General features: G+C 35.3%; 1 protein-coding gene across 2 annotated transcripts in view; it reads right to left on the reverse strand.

The window, feature by feature from the left end:
• Positions 1-19,976, reverse strand: part of dock1 (dedicator of cytokinesis 1) — a 211,018-nt gene that overhangs the window by 20,283 nt on the left and 170,759 nt on the right. For both annotated transcript variants that reach the window (XM_028475387.1, XM_028475386.1), the window contains 9 exons: positions 17,542-17,661; positions 15,005-15,094; positions 14,488-14,592; positions 11,050-11,191; positions 10,322-10,403; positions 7,199-7,283; positions 5,763-5,849; positions 5,061-5,237; positions 3,233-3,316 (listed from right to left, as the gene is read on the reverse strand). In XM_028475387.1, coding sequence (XP_028331188.1) covers positions 3,233-3,316; positions 5,061-5,237; positions 5,763-5,849; positions 7,199-7,283; positions 10,322-10,403; positions 11,050-11,191; positions 14,488-14,592; positions 15,005-15,094; positions 17,542-17,661 — 972 coding nt within the window. The remainder of the gene's footprint in view (positions 1-3,232; positions 3,317-5,060; positions 5,238-5,762; positions 5,850-7,198; positions 7,284-10,321; positions 10,404-11,049; positions 11,192-14,487; positions 14,593-15,004; positions 15,095-17,541; positions 17,662-19,976) is intronic.

The raw sequence follows: 19,976 nt of genomic DNA on the forward strand, positions 1-19,976 counted from the left end.
TTTTTTGTCTTCGTGTGTGAGTAGTAACAGATAAAACATCTCTTTGGATTTAGATGTGAGTACCCAGCTTTACAGAGATAAAAAAAAAAGGCTACACAAACACAAAAAACAAAACTTTTTAGAATTGCTGGGTTTTCACAGTTCCCCAAAGAACAGAGTTCACTTATTTTATAACCGTGAGAGAAACTACAGTAGCATTTAAAATCAAGGAACAGCCTCTGGAGAACTGGGCTGTTCTCCAGTGGTTTTCTTCACATATAAATGGAATAACTTTTAATGTTGCCATCAACAATTTAACGTCTAATGTGTCGAACCTGTCATGTGGAGTTGCTCAGGGCTCTGTTCTGGGACCTGTTTTGTTTTTGTTGTACCTGATGCCGTTTGTTCGGTTGATCTGAGGTTTTGAAAATGTGACATCATTTTTTATGCAGATGACATTCAGTTGTATTGCTCCTTCAATGAATCAGAGTTTCACTTTTTATGCGAGTTCTTGGAATGTTTATCTTGCACCAAAAACTGGTCATCGAATTATCTTCGGATAAATTCTAACAAAACGAAAACTCTGATCAATGCTACCGATAAAAAGATTCCCCTGATTAAGAACTCCGTTGGTGCTATGGGCTCGTCTGTGAAAACCACCCTTAGAAACCTTGAATTTGTTTGATTATTCAATGTCTTTGGAGGGTCACTGTCGTCAACTGAATAAAAACTGTTTTATCACCTGAGAAATATCTCTAAAGTGATTAATTTTGTCTAAATCGAATCTCGAAATGATCATCCACGCGTTCATCTGGTCTCGCATTGACTACTGTAATTCTGTTTTCACTTGTTTCAACAAGTCACCTCTAAACAAACTTCAGATTGTACAAAATGCTGCTGCCAGACTTTTGACCGGTGCACCCAGAACAGCTCACATTACCCCAATCTTCATTGGCTTCCAGTCAAATTTGGCATCGAATTTAACATTTTAGTCCTGACTTTCCGTGCGTTGCCTGGTCAAGAACCTCAGTATATCACTGATTTGTTGTGCCCCTGAAGCCTTCGGTCTTCAGGCCATGGTCTCCTAAAAATACCTAAAATTATTTTAAAACCAGGGAAGACCTGGTGTTCCAGGATGTAGCCCCCAGACTCTGGAATGACTTGCACCAGCCCCCCCGTGAGCTTGACTCTGTGGATTCTTTTAAAAAAGCATTTGACGACTTTGCTTTTCAAAAAAGCTTTTGGTTAGAGGATTTTTAACTTTGGTATCCTTTAATGATGTTGCTCCTGTTGTTTAAAACTCACCTATGTTTTGAACAGCACTTTTTCAGTGATTTTTATCTGTGAAAATGTACTTACTAACAACTTCAACTGTGCACAAAATAAAAGACCTGATGACCTGCATAAAGGAAAAGTGTTTGAAAATTGCTCAAATTTGTCTTTAATTCCAACATAATTCTCAGAAAAGGGAACATGTCCGTGGAGCTGCATCGTGCATGTGCTTTTTTAGCCCATGTTACACGGCAGGAGTTGCTGCATGTCTTGCCTTTCCACCTTCTGAGAGTGAAGCTCTTAAAACAGCCTTTCTGATCCCTTCCTGTGGATCCATACAGCTTCAAGATGTTTGCCTCTTCCCTGACTTTATCTCCACTGAACTGTTGACCGTGTTTTTCTCTGCTCACTTCTTCTCAAACTCTCTTCAGACACTCCTGAGAACCCCTTCAAAGAATGTTACATTTTTATACTATGTGCCTGCCTTTTCACCCAAGATCACATTATGTTTAACACAGCACTGCTGTCTAAATGTGGCACAGTATGCAGTATTTTCCACATTCATTGCATTGTGGGATGTGGAGTCCCGTTGACAAATTGATTTTACTTTATTCTTACAGTGATCTTTTGTGTTTATTGATTTCTTGCGATTCATTTTCGTACTAGTTTTTTCCCGGTATTCCCGTGATATCAACTCACTCCTCTAGACATTCAACTTCAGATCTTTCCATTGAAGCCCCGAAATAAACATACGCCATTGTTTCCATGTAAATTTAAGTCAGTGAAAACACCAGAAATGTGTCGGGAAGTCACACATTTTTGAGTAAGAATGAAGTAAAAACACTTCTACGCATCTTTCTATGGGACTCCACATCCCACAATGCAATGCGCAAAACTTTTATGTGTTTACAGTGGGGATTAAAACAAACATTCGAGCAGCAATTTCAATTTTTTACATACTTTTTTCCGTGAAAAAAATCATACAATTTATTGATCAATGGGTCCTACACTATATCTTTATGGTATTAAAAAATGTAATATGAAAGAGAATTTAATGCAGTTAAGGCTTTTTTATTAATAATAATTAAAAAAAAAAGCAATCCACCCCCAGTGTTGTGCATCCTCCTCTCACCAGCAAAAGAAATTCCATGGAATACTATGAAAAATACTATTACTGGGACATTAGAGACATTGTGGTTACGTTGAAGCAGGATGTTTCAGGTTGAAAGCTACTGTACGACGGCGTATTAGGGCCACATTAGAATAAAAAAATTAAATCTGGGCACTACGAGATTACAGTCATTTTATGAGGATACAGTCATATCTTAATAAAATTGTAATTTTACAAGATTAAAGTCATAATATTTCAAGGTTAAAGTTACAATACATCGAGAATAATTATCGGAATAAAAATACAGGTCACTGTGTGTGTTATAGAGAATGTGGAACATTTAGTGAGATTATACTTCTCTTTAGGTTTAACAAATGGTGAAATACTGAGCCTTTTGACCACTGTTATCAGTTTAAGGATTTTAAAGCCACTTTGCAGACGTTTGCGTTTGTTCTGATGAAAGAACCTGACTGGATTAGAGCAAATAGCCTCTTTTATTGTGGAGGAGGAAGTGGCTGGAAGTGGTCGATTTATAGGCTATCGCTGGTACGTTGCATTTTTTTTTAAGACATGGCTTTATTCTCAAAAAATTACAACTATTCTCAAAATACTACAACTTTATTCTTGAAATATTACATCTTTAATCTTGTAGTGCTCAGATTTATTTTTATTCTAATGTGTAGAAACCAGTATAGAGTCAAGACCATAAAATCTTAAAAAATACACCAAAGATAGCCCCTATTTTATGTGTTGACATATTTTCCAAAGGCAGGTCAATGTAGTTCTCCCAGTACTAAAACACGTGTAAATAACTATATGCCTTATATCTCATGTCTACTAATATTTATTTACTAAAAGCTTGATTCTCACCTGCCAGGCAATGAGGTCCTTTAGTTTCTCTATCTTCTTCAGATCATCAGGGTGTTCCAGCATGTACTTGTCATTGAAGAAAGCCTGAGCAACAGAAGGAAAAATAGAAACTGAACACAATGTATTTGTATGGAGAAAAGGAAAGAAGAAAATAAAAGACATTTTGGGAATGTGACATTGCTGATATAGAGGAAGAAAAATGAATGTGGAAGAAAACGAATAGGTTTTCCTGTCAGAGTCTGTTAGGATGAGAGAAATTTAGTTAAGCTTCCATCTCGCCTCTGCCACCTTCACTATTTCATTGAGATGAGTGAGTGACCCAAGGCCAAAGAATTCCTCTTCAGACTCACACCACCATGTTTCACACTGCTAGCGAAATATAAAGCACAGACAACGAGTGACAGAGGAAAACCAACATCTTTAAAAACTTAAAATGTCACACAGTGATGATTTTTTTCTGTAACTTAATACAGAAAAATTTAAAGATTTAAAGATGCTCGGGACTATAATTTTTTATCAGATAAAGTAATAATATAGGTCTCACCTCATCCAACATCTTTTCCACCCGTTGACAATAAACAGCATTAATAAAATAAACAATATTGTGGCCTTAATGTCCTACTACATTGTTACTAACATGTTATGCACATTACTAAAAATTTAGGTAAGTACATTCTTTGATATACAATAATTGTAACGCACAATATTGATATTTAGTGAGCGTTAAACGTACAGGTTGATATTTTCAAGCTGTAGGAGATTTCAGAGGCCAACGTGTTAACAACATGTAAATAAAACAAGAAAGGAGTACTAAATTGGAGTGATGATGGGGTTCTCCTAATCTGAAGAGAGGGGGTACATAAATGTCATAGATCAATAAATTGAGGATTGTTCGCTCTGAAAAAAAATGTAAAAGGTTGAAATTGCCACTTTAAGTCTGAAAAGTCATTCATGTGTGATTTCTCAGAGGTTTCTCAGAATGATTTCCTTCAAGCACGATTACAACATTTTGATACTTTCATACAAACATATTGCAATGATCTAGACTAGAAGATGCTTCAGAGGACAAGACGTTATGATTCATAGCTATAAGTGGACTGAAGTTACATCACTTTATCTCTGATTCATACTGTAAGTGCTGTAAAGTAGTGGTTGTCAACCTTTTCAGCCCACAATCCCCATAATAAAGGTGTCAAAGAGTCATCTTAAAGATGTAAATCCTTGTTTTAATCAGAAATCAAATGTGTTAAAAGTGACAAAAATGGTAGTGAAATTGGATTTTAAAAACAACAGAAATTGGTTAAAAGTTGCAAATTAGAGTGCCCTAAAACAGAAAGTGGAAAAAATGATTCAAAGTGTCAATATTGGAACAAATAGTTTAAAATGGCAAATAATGGCCATGATAAATCATGAATGTGGTTAAATTGGCAAAAACAAGCATGAGACATGGTGAAAAGAGGTTAAAAGTGACAATAATGGGTGAACATATGCAACATTAGGTGGAAAAAGTGGTGCAAAGATTTTATAAGAAAAGAAAAAGTGATGAAAACAAGTTAAAATATGACAAGTTTGGTGTAGCTGCAGAAAAAGGTTAAAAATAAGCAAAAAAAAAAAAAAAATCAATATACCATATTTTGCTGGACTTTGGTACAAATGTGGACATTTAATTTAAAAAAGATAACCTTCTAATTATCATTTTGGACCTTTTTCTTTGAAAAAAAAAATAGTAAAAGAAAGGCATCCTAAAATGACCCATGCATCTCAAAATGTAATGAAAAAAATACCATCATGGTGGTAATTAATTCAAAGCCACTTTCAAATTGATTACCTTCTCATAATTGGTAAAGCCCCCCATGACAGCTGGGTCCACTATCCCATTCAACAGCAAGGAGAGAGGGTTGATGGGAAGGTTGGGATCGTTGAGATGCAACTGCACCATGCTGCTGATCTTCTCATTGGTTAGCTGCATTGTTTCCATGGCGATTTCTAGTGGACTGATCTCCTCCTGTACGGCAAAACAAGTGTTGGTGTGTCGGGAAAAAAATGTAAGGTTGTGTGTTTCATTACCTAGTGTATTAATAAAGAAAAAAGATATAAATGGAGACAATTTGAACAACTAGAAAAAAATTGACCTATAGTAAAAATGTGAAAAAAAATATGTTGGCTTTATGTAACCTCAGACAAAGAACATTTGAAGTATATTTATTCGTTGGGCTGTGGTTGCTTCGTTTTGGATGAAAAATTAGTGTGTTGGCGGTGACACGAGCAGGGTGACCCCTTTGGTGAAAACAAAGTCCAACGCTGCGTGTTAATGAGCAGCAGATGGAGCAGGCGGTAGAAAGCACTTTGGGGTAAAATTACCAGAAGAGTGGGTGAGAACCTCCTCTGTGAGATTAGTCAAAATGTGAACATAATTACAATGTAAAAACAATGTTTACGTACTGTGTGTTTGTCTATATATTTAAAACTCATATATCATTTAATAAGTTAAATACGAATGACATGTGACACACGTCTCCTTCAAACTCACTGTAGAGACAGACTTGACCTCAAACCAGCGCAGGATGCCGGGGAGTTTGTACGCCGTTGAATACGTGGTCCTCTCAATCCACATGTCCTGCAGACACAAAGTCATCTATTAATTCAATTAAAAGAGGCAATGAATGGCTGATGTCTGTATTTGCTAAATGTATTGTTAAAGCTGATATCAGGAGTGTCTGATAAATCTATGTTTATGTATGATTCTTTTGAAATGTGCAAAAATACAGTACCTAACTAATATGTATAATATAAGTCCCTCCTTCGTCCTATAGACCCCTATACAAATGATCAACGAGTGCGCCCAGCCAATCGTCTTCGACTTCCTGTTTTTCAGACTGTCAATCAAAGTGAATGCAGAACTGTGCACGGAAACAAGGCCACGGGTCACAACAGCAAACAGGTAAATGATTTTTGCCATTACCTGACCCATGCGACCTTGTTATGTTCTGCTATACGCGTGCAGAAAAGTAGAGGCGTGGCTTCTGGTCGATTGGCAGAGGCAGTGGGAGGAAGTGGAGCTGTTTAGGGCGGGACATCGAGACGTTTCTCAGAAACTACGGATATCAGCTTTAAAGGGCTAAGAATTTTAAGAGTAAATGGGTGCAGATTTTTATTCATTTTTTGAGGTTTGTGGATGCTTATATACCAACACAAATTGCTGCACACTCAGTTAGGCAAGAAAATGTATTGTGTGTGTGCAGAAAAGTTAAGTTGAACATTTTGTAATTTAGATTAAAAGATAAATAGATAGATTAAAGTACTTCATCTATTTGTGGAGAAAGCTAACATGAAATCTGATTTACTGTAATGAGTTGAACTGTCAAATCCCCCAACATGATTATTTAATAAATGGGAATATAGAGGATTAGTTGTTAAACTGCTACAAATAAATTGAGGAATTTTAGTTGATTACTTATTACTTTGAGGCGACTTATTGAACGCCATGACAACCATATAAACAAACGATTGCAGAAAGCAGATCTTTGGAGGTGATGTTTATATAATATATATATATAATGTTTAGCTATAAAATTTTTTTATTCTTTTCATTTCTTGCCCTCTTTTCAGCTTTATGACTCATAATATCACTAAATGTTAATGGGTTGAATAATGTGGTGAAGAGAAAAAATTCAATCATGTCAATTTGCAATTTACATGAAATGATGAACACGTTAAATGATTTATTATTATTTATTTACCAGAAATTTAGATAAAAAGATTAAAATCAATGGATTTAAGGATGCCTTTAATGTAAATATTGGTTGTACATCTCACACTTGACACAAAGTTAGGTAAACCTTAAACACGACACCAGTCTATCACATTTACAATGGTTGAAATGTAGTTACTCCTACAACATCTCCATGAAGGTTTTTAAACTAATTTTTTAACCGATAATAACAAATACACGGCCAAGCAGCTTACCGCAAACTCATTGTCAGGGTCCTTCTCTCCTTTCCTCACCGGCCTGGAATACTGGAATTTATGCACTTCATTTACAGTGTAGAAACTGTGGGAAGACATGATCTGTAAAAATTCATGCATTCTGGGGACAATCTTTAGCCTGATTCCAAGTTTTGCTGCTAAACACAACTGTAACACAGTAGAATAGAATAGAATAGTCTTTTATTGAATAGTAATAATCCACCTTGTTCAAAATGTAAAAGCAGGAGAGATCAGGTTCATGGACATCTCATAGATGCTCAAGCACACGCAACAAATTACTCGACAAAAGCGTGATACACATTTCCCTCCTTTTATTTCCGTTTCTTGATGACAGAGAGATGGATTCCCACTCTCCAAGAAAAACAGCTACAGAGCTATTATCCTCAAACACCATATTGCATCGTCGATCCCTGGAAACGCAGCATATGGTTGAAATAGCTGGTATTAGCTTTATTAGCAATTTTGGAAATATGGGGCAGATGCAAATTGTAAAGCCCCTGTAATTTGAGGTTGGTTTGTGAAAGCATTAGGTGTGTTTTCCACCATGCATCAATGCATCTAACAAAAAAAACAATGGGTTGATCTACTTAATGTGGAAAAAAATACAGATTGCGTCAGACTAGAAACTGATAAAATGGTAAAAGGACTTGGTTTATATCGTGCTTGTTTTACCACCAAAGTATTCCCAGAGTACTTTACAATATCAGCTCATTCACCCATTCACACATCATTGGGACAGAGCTGCCATGCAAGGAACTAGCTGGAAGCAACTTGGGGTCTTGCCCAAGGACACTTCGACACATAAAAAGAAATCTAACTAGGGATGCACCAAAATGAAAATTCTTGGCCAAAACCAAGAAACGAAAATTAGAAAACCAAGTTCGAAAACTGAAAAAAAAATATCATGCAAATTATTAGTACCATTGCATTTATGGGTAGAAATGTGTACTAACCTCACTAAAATGTAAACATTGCAATTGTATTAATTAATATTAATGCTTCAAAGAATAAATCAATCAAATTATGTAAGTATTTGACACTGACATTCCAACAATGCACAATATAAAACAAAGAAAATAAAAAGTTTAAATTGACCCCACACATACACAGTGTTTACTCGCATCATCCTGTTTCGGTCGCCTTGTTTCGGTGAGAAAAGGCGAAAATGCCTTTTTTGGGCCACTTTCGGCCGACATTTCTTTGGCCGAAATTTTGGTGAATAACTATATTGAACCCACAACCTTTCGATCAGAAGATGACCCCACTACCACCTGAGCTACAGACGCTCCATGATAGAGACAACAAGACAAGACAATGCAAAGAAGGTTAGGGAATGCAACACAAAAAAATAAAAGACAATAGAGACTAGTATATGACATAAAATGACAAGATCTAACCCTAAAACAAGAAACAACATGTCACAAAACAAGACAAGAAAAAAAGGGACATGAAATAAAGACAAGTAGTCATATAATACAATAACTAAAATAGGATAAGACAAGGCCTGCAAAGATGACATATAGTTGGAGAAGAAACAATTAATAGTCATGACTGACAAGGTCACAGTGAGATTTAAAACTTTTGAAAAATATGTAAATATTCCATTAGCAGTACAAGACCAGATGAGTTATTTATCGCGTTGTGATGAGGCAAAGTCATGAGAATACCTCGGCAAACTCCCCTCACTTAGGGCTTTAATGCACTTTGTTACATATGGCTTGGAAAAAGGAGATTTGCACCGTCTGCTTTAGATTACATAATGGGAGCTTGTTGTTCGACTAAATGGTCTGTAAGACCCAGAGCTTGTTATACGCATTAGCAAAGAGATGCTTCCCTTTATTATTCACTGACAAAGACAGAGAAAGACTTTTAAATTACAACAACGGGGCATTTCTATAGATCTATTTTAATAACGAGACAATAAATCACCTCCTGTGACCCTTTGGCTTATGATTCAATGTAGAAAAGTTAGTTTTAAAAAACTAATAATCAGACAACACCAGAATGAGCACTGAAAATAGTTCACCAACAAAACTGATCTAGAATAAACAGAAAGACTAAAACTGGACTAGAATGAACAGAAAGACTAAAACTGGACTAGAATGAACAGAAAGACTAAAACTGGGCTAGAATAAACAGAAAGACTAAAACTTGACGAGAATAAACAGAAAGACTAAAACTGGACTAAAATATGGAGCAGTTTGATCTCTAGTGGGCCACAGATTTTAATACAGGAAAATTAGTAATTTCAACATTACTGTGCTCTAGTTTGCATTTCTACGCATACATAAAATACATAATATGCAAGAAATCTTACCTTTAAATTTCCTAGATTTTGTGACCAATTTCTATTTAACTAAGGGAAATATTATCTAATAATGAGTAAAACTGAAGGATTTTGAAAGAATTTTGAGTTTTTTCAACAGTTTTACACAAAAAAAAAGACTAAAATTGTGCAATATTAGCACCAGGAGTGTAGAGTTTTAGTTACACAATGATTCATGTTTTCTCTGTTCATTTTATTTTCTCTCGCGAGCTGAATTGGATGCTCTAAAGGTCCGGATTTGGCCCCCGGGACCATGAGTTTGACATGTGCAATAGACACAGACCATCAGGCTGCTGCTGAGGAGTTCAATCCAGGACAATGTGACAAACGATGCAGATTCATGACAGCATCTGCAGCCAGGTATGTTTGCCTGGAGCCTTTGTCCAGCAAACATCCTCTTTAATTATGTCCAGTGATGCAATGGGAGGCGTATCGGAGTGAATTTGCACAGCTTAGTGAGGCGGGGCATTGCTGGCGTACAGAATGTGGACAAATGAAGAGTGCGAGGACCCAATGTTTGCCGTGGCCCTGATGTCCCACACATCACACTAACAATGCTGCACTTGGTGGCTGGTGAAAGTTAATAACTGCTCCAATAAGAAAGAGGTCAACTTGTGCTTGTTCAACACTAATCCTCATTTAAATGCAACATTTGGTTACCTCCGGCACCACACACACACACACACACACACACAAGTACATAAATCCCTTTTACAAGCAAGTTAAAGTGTTTTTACTCTACTGTGTTGTGGGATTGAAATACACAAACTGCTTACCTAACAATTTGTTCAGACACAGGCTTGTTCTGGAACTTGGCAGGCAGGTCAAGAATGGGTTTCACAGTAAAACACTGGATGTCTTTAGTCAAAATGTCAAGGCAAGATAACACAAAAATGGTGCAATTTTTTTTTTTTTTAGTGTTTTTTTAGTTACTAGTGAAAAATGAATAAACAATACATGCTTATAAGACACAGAAACAAGCTACAATGGCTTAATGTAAACGATTTGAATTATGAAGTCCCTAAGTTAATAGTCCAAAAGAAGAAAAAAAACTGTTTTATATCCCAAGAAAGAGTCAATTTTTTTTCTTACATTCCCACATGCAGTTATGGGTCAAGGAAAATAGTAAACAAAAATATGAATATTTATGGGTTTGAAGAGACTGTCACCCAAGAACCAATGCTTATATGAAACTAATCATTATTGACTTGAATAGTCTATTTACATACTGTAGCTCAAAGCTGATTAAATTACAGGGAGCTGAGGCATATGCTAAGTTGTTTATTGTGGAAAATTGATTGAAATCAATTAATAATTGATTTTTTTATTTTTTATTTTATCATTTGCTGATAACCTTCTGTAAGAGTAGACCTTGAGGATGTGGTTTTTATAAAAGTTAATTTGGAGTCAAAAAGTGTGGGCACTCAATTTAGGTCTTGTTATTCCTAAAAGCTAAAACGTCCATGGTTAAATTAAACAGATTAAACAATGTTTGTCAGGATACATTGTCCGGAGGAAGACTTTGTGTCCTCGCTGGCCGGTGTTGTCGTCTTCATTTTCTCTGCGTTGGGAAACTGAGTGAGGAGACGCGCCTCCAAGTCCTCTCTGCGCTCGTATTCCTTCCCCCGATAGATGAACATTTTGTTCTGGAACACAATAATTACAAAAAATGTATTATTACAACAGGAGCCCTATTAGAAGTGTGTGTGTGTGTATGTGTCGACTGACATACCAATAATTTACACACATTATGGACATAATGTAGCAGTATCGACCATATACATGTATATCTCATTGACCGTATACCAGAGGCTGACATCCAGCAGCTGAATAACGCTCATGGATGGTGATGTAATACCATCATATTTCCAATAAAGGTGATTTAGTGATGAAGCATTTCACCAGAAGAATGAATGAAACTAGCAAGCCTGATCTAATATCAGCCCTAGTTAGTCACAGATGTTTACCTAAAGTTAAAAACTTTCAGCATCTTAGAAAAAAATAAATTAAGATAAAACCCCTATAGAAAATTACTTACACGTTAAATTCAGGTTGAAATAGTGGATTAACTAAGCCTATAGTACACAAAGGGTTAAGGAATCAGTAGTTATGGAAAGGAACAAACTAATCTTGGTTTAATAAAGTACGTTTTCTGTTCCTCTTTCTTTAGTTAAGGTAAATGACACAATCAAAATGTTTCCAGGTGAGAGTAAAACATCCTACGTGACTAAAAACCCTTTATATATGATTTAGACGCCTCTTTTCTTTGTAATGAGCCAAAATGTGATTTGATGAACACAAAGGCTGAGCAAAAAATAACCTCTAAGGCAGTGAGAGCACAGAGAGCTCCTAAAAATGTATGAATGCTTCTCTGGGGTTTGTCTGAGGAACATTTTGAATGATACAGCATGACAGCTCATCCTCCACGTGTGTCTGAATTTCAGTGTCTCACAATGCATATTTCACACATCCTCAGATGCTCCTTAAGCTGAGCTATTAGGGAAAAAAAATGCAGGGTAGGGGATTAAGTTTAAATTAGAAATAAAAGAGATAAATATAAAAGCGAGTATGAATTTGGCTGTAATGTGAAAAGATAAAGTGACATGAGAGGCATGTCTAATTCTGAAATAAAAGTTATTCTGAATTCTCTACAGAACAAACCAATTTAATATAAGCTTTTAGTCGAGGTGTTTTGATGAGCAATCATAAAGTTTAGTCATAAAAAGGTGCCAGCAGTAGCTCAAAAGGTAGAGAAAGTTATCTGCTAAGGTTGAAGGTTGAAATCTGGCCTAATTGATGTGGTAAAACAAGACAAAAGTGTCAATATTGCCTTAAAAGTGGTAGAAATGGGGATGGAGGTGGTAATGTAGTTTAAAAAGTAGGAGCAATGAGTGTAAACTGGAAAATAATGGGCATGACAAATCATGAATGTGGTTAAATTGGCAAAAATAAGCATGAAATATGGTGAAAAGAGGTTAAAAGTGGCAATAATGGGTCAACATATGCAACATTAGGTGGGAAAAGTAGTGAAAATTATTTATAAGTGTCAAAAATGTAAAGATTTTCAGAATTGCATTGAAATTTGATGGAGAAGTGGCAGGAATGGGTGTAATGTAGCAAAAATGCATTGAAAGAAGCAAAAATATGGTTAAAAAAAGTGCCAAAAATAATTTAAAATATGACAACTTTGGTGTAGTTGAAAAAAAGGCTAAAAATAACTAAAGATTTGGCTCAAATTGTCCAGAAAATATGATCCCCCCCTCCCCCCATACAGTAAGTGAGTGTTCCTGGCAGACACAGTGGTGTTGTAGCACAACGAATGGAGACAAGTGGGGAAGATTATATAAATCAATTGATCTTAAAATTTCACTCTCACCTAGAAACAGCAGGACACATTTACAGCTCAGATGGAAATTGGTAAAGCACAAGAGACCCTGGTGAAAGGAATGTTCCTCTGAGCACAACATAAAGGTATTTTCAGGATTTAATGTTCTTCTTCGTCCCTTGTCTCTTTACTTTTTTTTTTTTTTTAAATCTGAGCAACTTATTCTTTGAAATGTGGGGAACCCCTTTGGAAAAAGCAGCCAACTTAGGAACTCTCGTAAATCTCCTGTCAGCAACGCTAGTTTTCTCCTAAACAGGAAGTCTGTTCAATACCAAACCCACCGTAACACACCATTACATTACAAAAGACGGAACATCAAATAATCAAAGGAAAGGAAGCTTCTGATAGTGACAAGAAATCAAAGTGCTAATAATTCAAAAGGTGTGCATATATGAGCCGAAAATCATAACTTTATAAAAGGCCAAATGATAAGGCAATGGTTAAAATCTGGGGATATAATAGTGTTTAGAGCACAATCAGCCTTTACTTTTGTCTTTTTTTTTTTTTTACTTTGGACAAACTTAACTTTGATATTCATTTTTTTTTTTTTGCAGAAAACTGTAAGAATTCTAAAACGTACCTCTGAGAGGAGTATTATTTTTAAATAAATACATTGAAATAACTTCACAGCTACACCACCCTCAGAAAATAAATAAATAACAAAAACCAAAGTAAAAATAAATACATCACTTATAAGTTAAATAGAACAACCATTTATGTCTAAAATTTGATTGTTGTATTACTCGGGACTGGTCTTGGTCTCAAGACCAAAATTTTTGTAATACTGAAGGAAATCTTTGGATCTTTGGAAATCACATGTAAAAACTCAAACATCTTATTATCTTATTTCTATAATGAGAAATTTAACACTTTCTTTAGGTCTCATTTACCTGTCAAATAATAATCTTTTTTTCAGATATTTTAGGATCATCAGTGGCTTTTAAATACATACAAGAAATTATTTTTTGCAAGAACTGAGTTTAATACATTTGTCAAGATTAGAACACAATTTTGGTAAAGTGCTTTGAAAGAGTGGAAGACATCTTGTTTTTGTCAGTCCAAGACAAATAAAATTAATTAAATAATTAATTAATTAATTAAATTCTTAACCCACTTCATGTTCCCTGAAAAATCTATTCTGAAATGTACATTATTTATCAGTTTTGTGTAACCAAACCTTTTTTTTAAACCTCTGGCTGTTCAGTACTTACCTTTGTAGCATTTCAAGCTATTCATTGGACTGGCACGACTTGAATTGCAATAAATAACTGGAAGAGTTAGGGTGTTCTAAAACTTTTGACCGGTAGTGTATATAAAAGAAAATTAAGGGTTTAAGGGTTCAAGGACTTCATTGTTTTCATGGGATTGTGTGCAAGGATTTCTTCGTGTGAACATGTAAAACTAAAATCAATAGAGGTTTCTAAAATTGATTCTACTGGTCTTGTCTTGGTCTTGATGTAATCTGGTCTCGGACAGTGCGGTCCAACAATAATTTACCCTAATCACACTACAATCAATGTGTGTTGGTGGGAAATGTTTTCCGATCTCAATACTCACTCGCAGGAAAGAAGGAAATCCAGTGCCGTAATAGCCGACAGCAAAGTAGTCCGGTTTGGGCCGAATCACCTTCACGATGTTCTCGTAGAATTTAGCCTGTTTTCGCTATTGGGAAAAACAATGGAAAGGCGTGTGGATGAAAAAAAGAAGAAAAATTAAAACGAGAGCCCTATATTGCTAAAGTAACAGTAGTAGCTTAAGTAAAGTTTTTTTTACTCTAAAAACATTGTCGGTTGCTAAACAGTTTGTAGGGCCTTGAATTCTACAAATATGATATAAAATGTGATCCTTAAAACATTTATGTCGCCTTATTATCATAACTCTCATCTTGACTTGACTTACTTTCATCATTTGCTTGAAGAATAACTTCTAATAATAAAGTAACATTACGCCATACACACTATATTCCATTGTTTTGAAAAGTGTGGATGAGATGCAATAGTCATTTTGATGTTAATGGCATCATTTTATTCCGAGTGAAATAAAAAATAAAAAAAAAGATGAGAATGATACTTACCAAGGAGGCACTGAGCTGCTCAAAGTCAAACATCTCATTCTCGTACTGTTCAGCCAGTTCTTTTCCCAAAATGATTGCCTCCTCCCACATCTATTGGGAAAATGAGTTCATTATTCAGTTAAAAGCTGGGGTGAGGCGTTGCTTTCCTGCTGGCTACAGTCTCAATCTCTCAACAGTATTCTGTGTTTAAGTCTTTAAGTCAAACATTTACTGCTAGAAAAGAATGTCATTGTTACTGTCCTTAGTGTTTCTTTAAAGACACAAATGTGAGACAAAAACAGCCGAGGATTCCTTTAAAAACCAGAGGGCAGGTTAATATTTTCAGTCAGCACAAATAAACGTTCTACTTTTAGCAAATTAATGTAAAAATAAGTTTTTAAACATTCAGCACTGGGAAGAAGAAAAAAACCACATTTTTTTATTTTTGAATATTAGCATGTATCATGTGGATTAATTATTTTAAAACTTATGAAACTTCCAGACATGTATTAATATAATTTATACATAAATAATTCAATATATAATGTGATCATTCACGGTGCTGTAATGCTGCACATAAGATGTCAAGTAGAATACTGTAAGCAGTGGGAAATGAAAAAGGTCCTATGCACCTTCCTTACAGGATAAGCACAAATATATCTTTAAGTTTCGCTTTTATCTTTTTTCTGTATATAGCTCTTGTATTTTATACTTTATCTGTAAATCCTTATCTTTAAGTTATATTTATTACAAGGCAGGACAAGATATATTTCTATGTATAGCACATTTCATACGCAAGGCAATTCAATGTTTTAAACAGTTTAAAACAGTTTAAAAATGTTCCCTGTTACCAAAGACAATCACATCCATCTTGTCATGATTAAGTTGAACAAAGTTTTCCCTCATTCAGCAGTTTATCTTTTCTAAGCAGTCATACAACACCACTACGCAACCATTGTCATCTGGATTCACTCATATAGTTGTGTATCGTCTGCGTAGCTGATAATAAACCTTACAGCCCACAGGACATTGGTAATCTGTCAAATTCAAAGTTTCTCTTTTTTTTAACAGAGGTTTCACAGCAGCTACTTTCAGGGATTTTATGTATCTTTCTGTCAGGGCTGGGTGATATATCAAGATTCAAGATATAACAAGATTCTTTTTTGGCAAAATTGAAAATCATAATATCGCCTATATCAATAGATATATCAATATTTTTTTAGTATCTTATTTTGTTTTAAAATACTTGTTTTAGGAGTCTCTGCTTTTCACTACTTCTCAGAACAGCATGAAAAGCTTAGTTAAATGGATTTCTGAGTGCATCCTAACCCAGACCTTCCCCTAAACAAGCCACACTAAAGAACTCACTCACACGTAATGTCCTTTATAGGAGAAAAAGCCAAAGTGGCTCATATTGTGCAGCCGTTTAACTCAGAATTGTCTTTCTGGTAAGACTTTATTTGAATTAAAATGACCGAGATTAACATCATATATCGACACTGAGAAAAAATATCGAGATATGAGTTTTGGTCCATATCGCCCAGCTCTAAAAAGCTCTCATATTTTTTGCACACCGATTTTGGTCTGAGCATTCAATTTTTTCATACCACTGTGTAAAAACAATAGTCTATTCTATTTTATTCAATTAAATCAACAACAAAAAAACACTGTACAATAATAGAAAAGTAGTTGTTTCCATTTGACAGAGGAGAGTATCTGGATCCCTGAACACATGCAGAAAGCCTTCTGAGTGGATTCTTGAGCAGCTGTGTTGAATTAAGCCGAGATAGAGCAGGCTGCTGGTGGACGGTGGCCTGATTACTCAGACCAGTACAAGTGACATTATGGTTCCATCTTGGTTGATATATTCCTGTGCAACACGTCCACTTCAGTCTGGTTGATGTGTGTGTGTGTCTACGTTTATCCAAAGGCTCTTTTCAAACGGTGGTCTCACTGAGTATCTGCAAGTGACAGATGGATAGAAAACCAAGAGTGGCTGCAGCACCCTTCAACTATGATGACACATGGAGAGCCCCCTGGACATCCATTCCCAGAAGCTGCGGCTGCCAGACCGTTGAACCATTTTTGGCAGAAGAATTTTCTTTAAACCAATGGAGGTGAAAATATAAAGAATCACAGCAATCAAACCCAAAAAGACTACATTTCAAATGAAAGAAAATGGCATTTGAATGTTAGCAGTCTTGTTGTGAATGGAAGAAATGATGAAAAGACAGTGAAAGGCTTCTTTCAAAGGCTTCAACTTGATTTTAAAATTAGCAACACAAAGCAGGAACATTAACATCTGTGAGGTGTCATTAAAAAAACAAAAAAACCTAACTCACAAAACCATCAGCTAAAGGATAATTAATAATCCCTGTGTAGTAAAAATGACATTGAAAGGTCACATCAGAAGATTGCCTTCAATACCTGTCAGGGGACGTAATTCCCAGTCATGCCGCTTTTTTTTTTTTAGAAATGACAGACTTCATCTTCACAGCATTCATCTATTATGAGCTTTCCTCTGCAAGTGTGCATTGGACAATATGTGCGTGTCTTACCTTGCCCTTGTCGAAGTAATTTATAATTTGCTGGTAGAGCTGGTCTTTAAGCTGCACTTGAGTTGCAGCCTGGTAGCCGTCCCTCTGGTTTAGGTGGGCGGCACACGGTTCATCCGACCACTGCACAGAACAGTTCAATAATGATATATGGTGTAAAAAAGCCCACAGTGATGATAAAACAAAAGCCAAAACATCGTAATACAAATTGTTAGCTCTCTTTTGTCTTTTTAAAGGGATTTTTTACAAGTTTTTTCCTAAAACCTTTGAAATGTACATATTAGAAGATCTATGCCTAAGAAAACACATTATTTTGCACCATATTGGTTTTTAATAACTTTAAAAAAAATGGGATTACTTTACCGTTTTAGAGCCTCTGTTTGACCATTTCAAATCATGTGATTGATTGATTCATTTATTGAAATTTGAGGCTCGAAATGTGTTTAAGTGGGGAACAAAGGTCACCTCAATATCTTTAACTTTTCCTGATTATTTAGAGAAACCAAAAGTTGACATTTTGACCAAAAAGGCTGCTAAATGATCTAAAAAACAGGCTGAATGCTTCACTCCAATTACAAACAATGAGACGTTTACAGGAAGTGGGGATGTGTGGGGATGTGTGACATCATCTCAAGATGGCGGAACACAGGGTCTAAAACTGTAAAGTAGTCCCATTTTTAAAAGTTAATAAATAATGCAAAAATAATGTGTTTTCTTAGGCATAGATCTATTAATGAGGACATTTAAAAATTTTTAGGCCAAACTTGTAAATTTATGCAAACACACACACACAAATTCATATAATTACTTATACATGATAATACGCCTGTGATTTTATAACTTATTTAATAGGGGTGACTAAAAGATCAATTAAAAATCAACATTATCGAAAATTGATATTACTCCTCTGAATGTATTTTTAAAAATTTTATAAAAAAAAAATATTTGTATTTATTTATTTAACTAGGTCTGCATATGTGCTCAAAGGTGAACTTTCATGCGTGGTTAAAATAATCTTCAGACTGATTAACTTGCGATGTGTATCGTTTGTTTTTTTGGAATTCTGACTCATATATTGTTTCTCCAAGTGTATAATTCAACTTAATAACAATAAGGAAATACACATTACAATAATCCTTACTATCAAATCGCAATGCTTGTTAAACCAAAATCTCAATATATATCAAAACAGGACTTTTTAGGTAAAACATGCACCTCATAATATAGTATTGCAGGTATTTAATATAACATTTTAAGAACATAAATTCCTCCTTTGCTGCAGAAACATTCCACGACACGAGGGCAGCGGCTCAGGTGGTCGAGCAGGTTGCTTTCTGATTGGAAGGTCGGTGGTTTAAGTGTCCTTGAGCATGGCAGCTGCGTGTGTGTGTGTGTGTTCCAACACTTTCAGAATACCAATGTATGCAGCGTGCAGCACCACATCATTAGTCTAAGTCGCTCTTAAACACGCACACCACCTACACTTCTTTCAACACATGCACACGTGTTACTGTGATACTGATTTGTTACCTGCTGCTTATATGCGTGTGTTTTTTTATTATATTCATATTTTTTTTAAGTGCCTAACAGGGGACTCGGTTACTTAATTTAATTCTGTACATGTTCACATGGGCACGAATGACAATTAAAAATCCTTGAAGCCTTGAATCCCTTGTGTTCCCATTGTTCCCAGAGGACAGTGATAGTATTAAATTCATGTGACAGCAGGAGAAGATGCATAGTGTGTGTTCATGGTCCTAATTTTATGTCTAAATATTATATTAACATATATTTAAATAAGATTACATTGCATAAATGCTCTTTTGTTTTTTTTTGTTTTTTATCATTTTATTTATGAAATGCAAGTCACAGATATAACTGAATACAAAAGCGTACAATTTCTTTTCTTTTTATACAATTGAACAATTTGGACAAAAAAGACAAAAACTTGATCCAAACCAAACAAAGAAAGCCCCGCCCTCCCCTCACCCCAAACCCCTGAGCCTCTTAAATAATTACCGTGCAAATATGACTACAAAATAGATATGAAAAAGTACATACACATATATACACTTACCTCTGCACAGCACATACACCCCCACATATACACACATATTTAAGTGCACATGTGCAGCTACACATCTACACATGAACCATGCATGTGCGCATCCTCATACCTGCCTGAATAGCTGTCAACAACAGTACAGAATGAATATCAATGGCTGCCCACTCCCTGGTTGTTGATGCGGACCTGCCATGCTGACATATAAATACTCTTTTTACTCATTTCTATTAAAAATGTGAACTAAAAACATTTGCATATTCCAACAATTTGTGCCAAATGCAAATCAAATTTGGGATTTTACTACAGTTAAAATGTAATCTATATCTATAGTTTAGGAAGATTTTTGATGATATTGTTGATTTAATGTTTTTTT

This window comes from Gouania willdenowi, chromosome 19 (genome assembly GCF_900634775.1).
Source record: "Gouania willdenowi chromosome 19, fGouWil2.1, whole genome shotgun sequence".
In the NCBI taxonomy this organism is placed as follows: Eukaryota; Metazoa; Chordata; class Actinopteri; order Blenniiformes; family Gobiesocidae; genus Gouania; species Gouania willdenowi.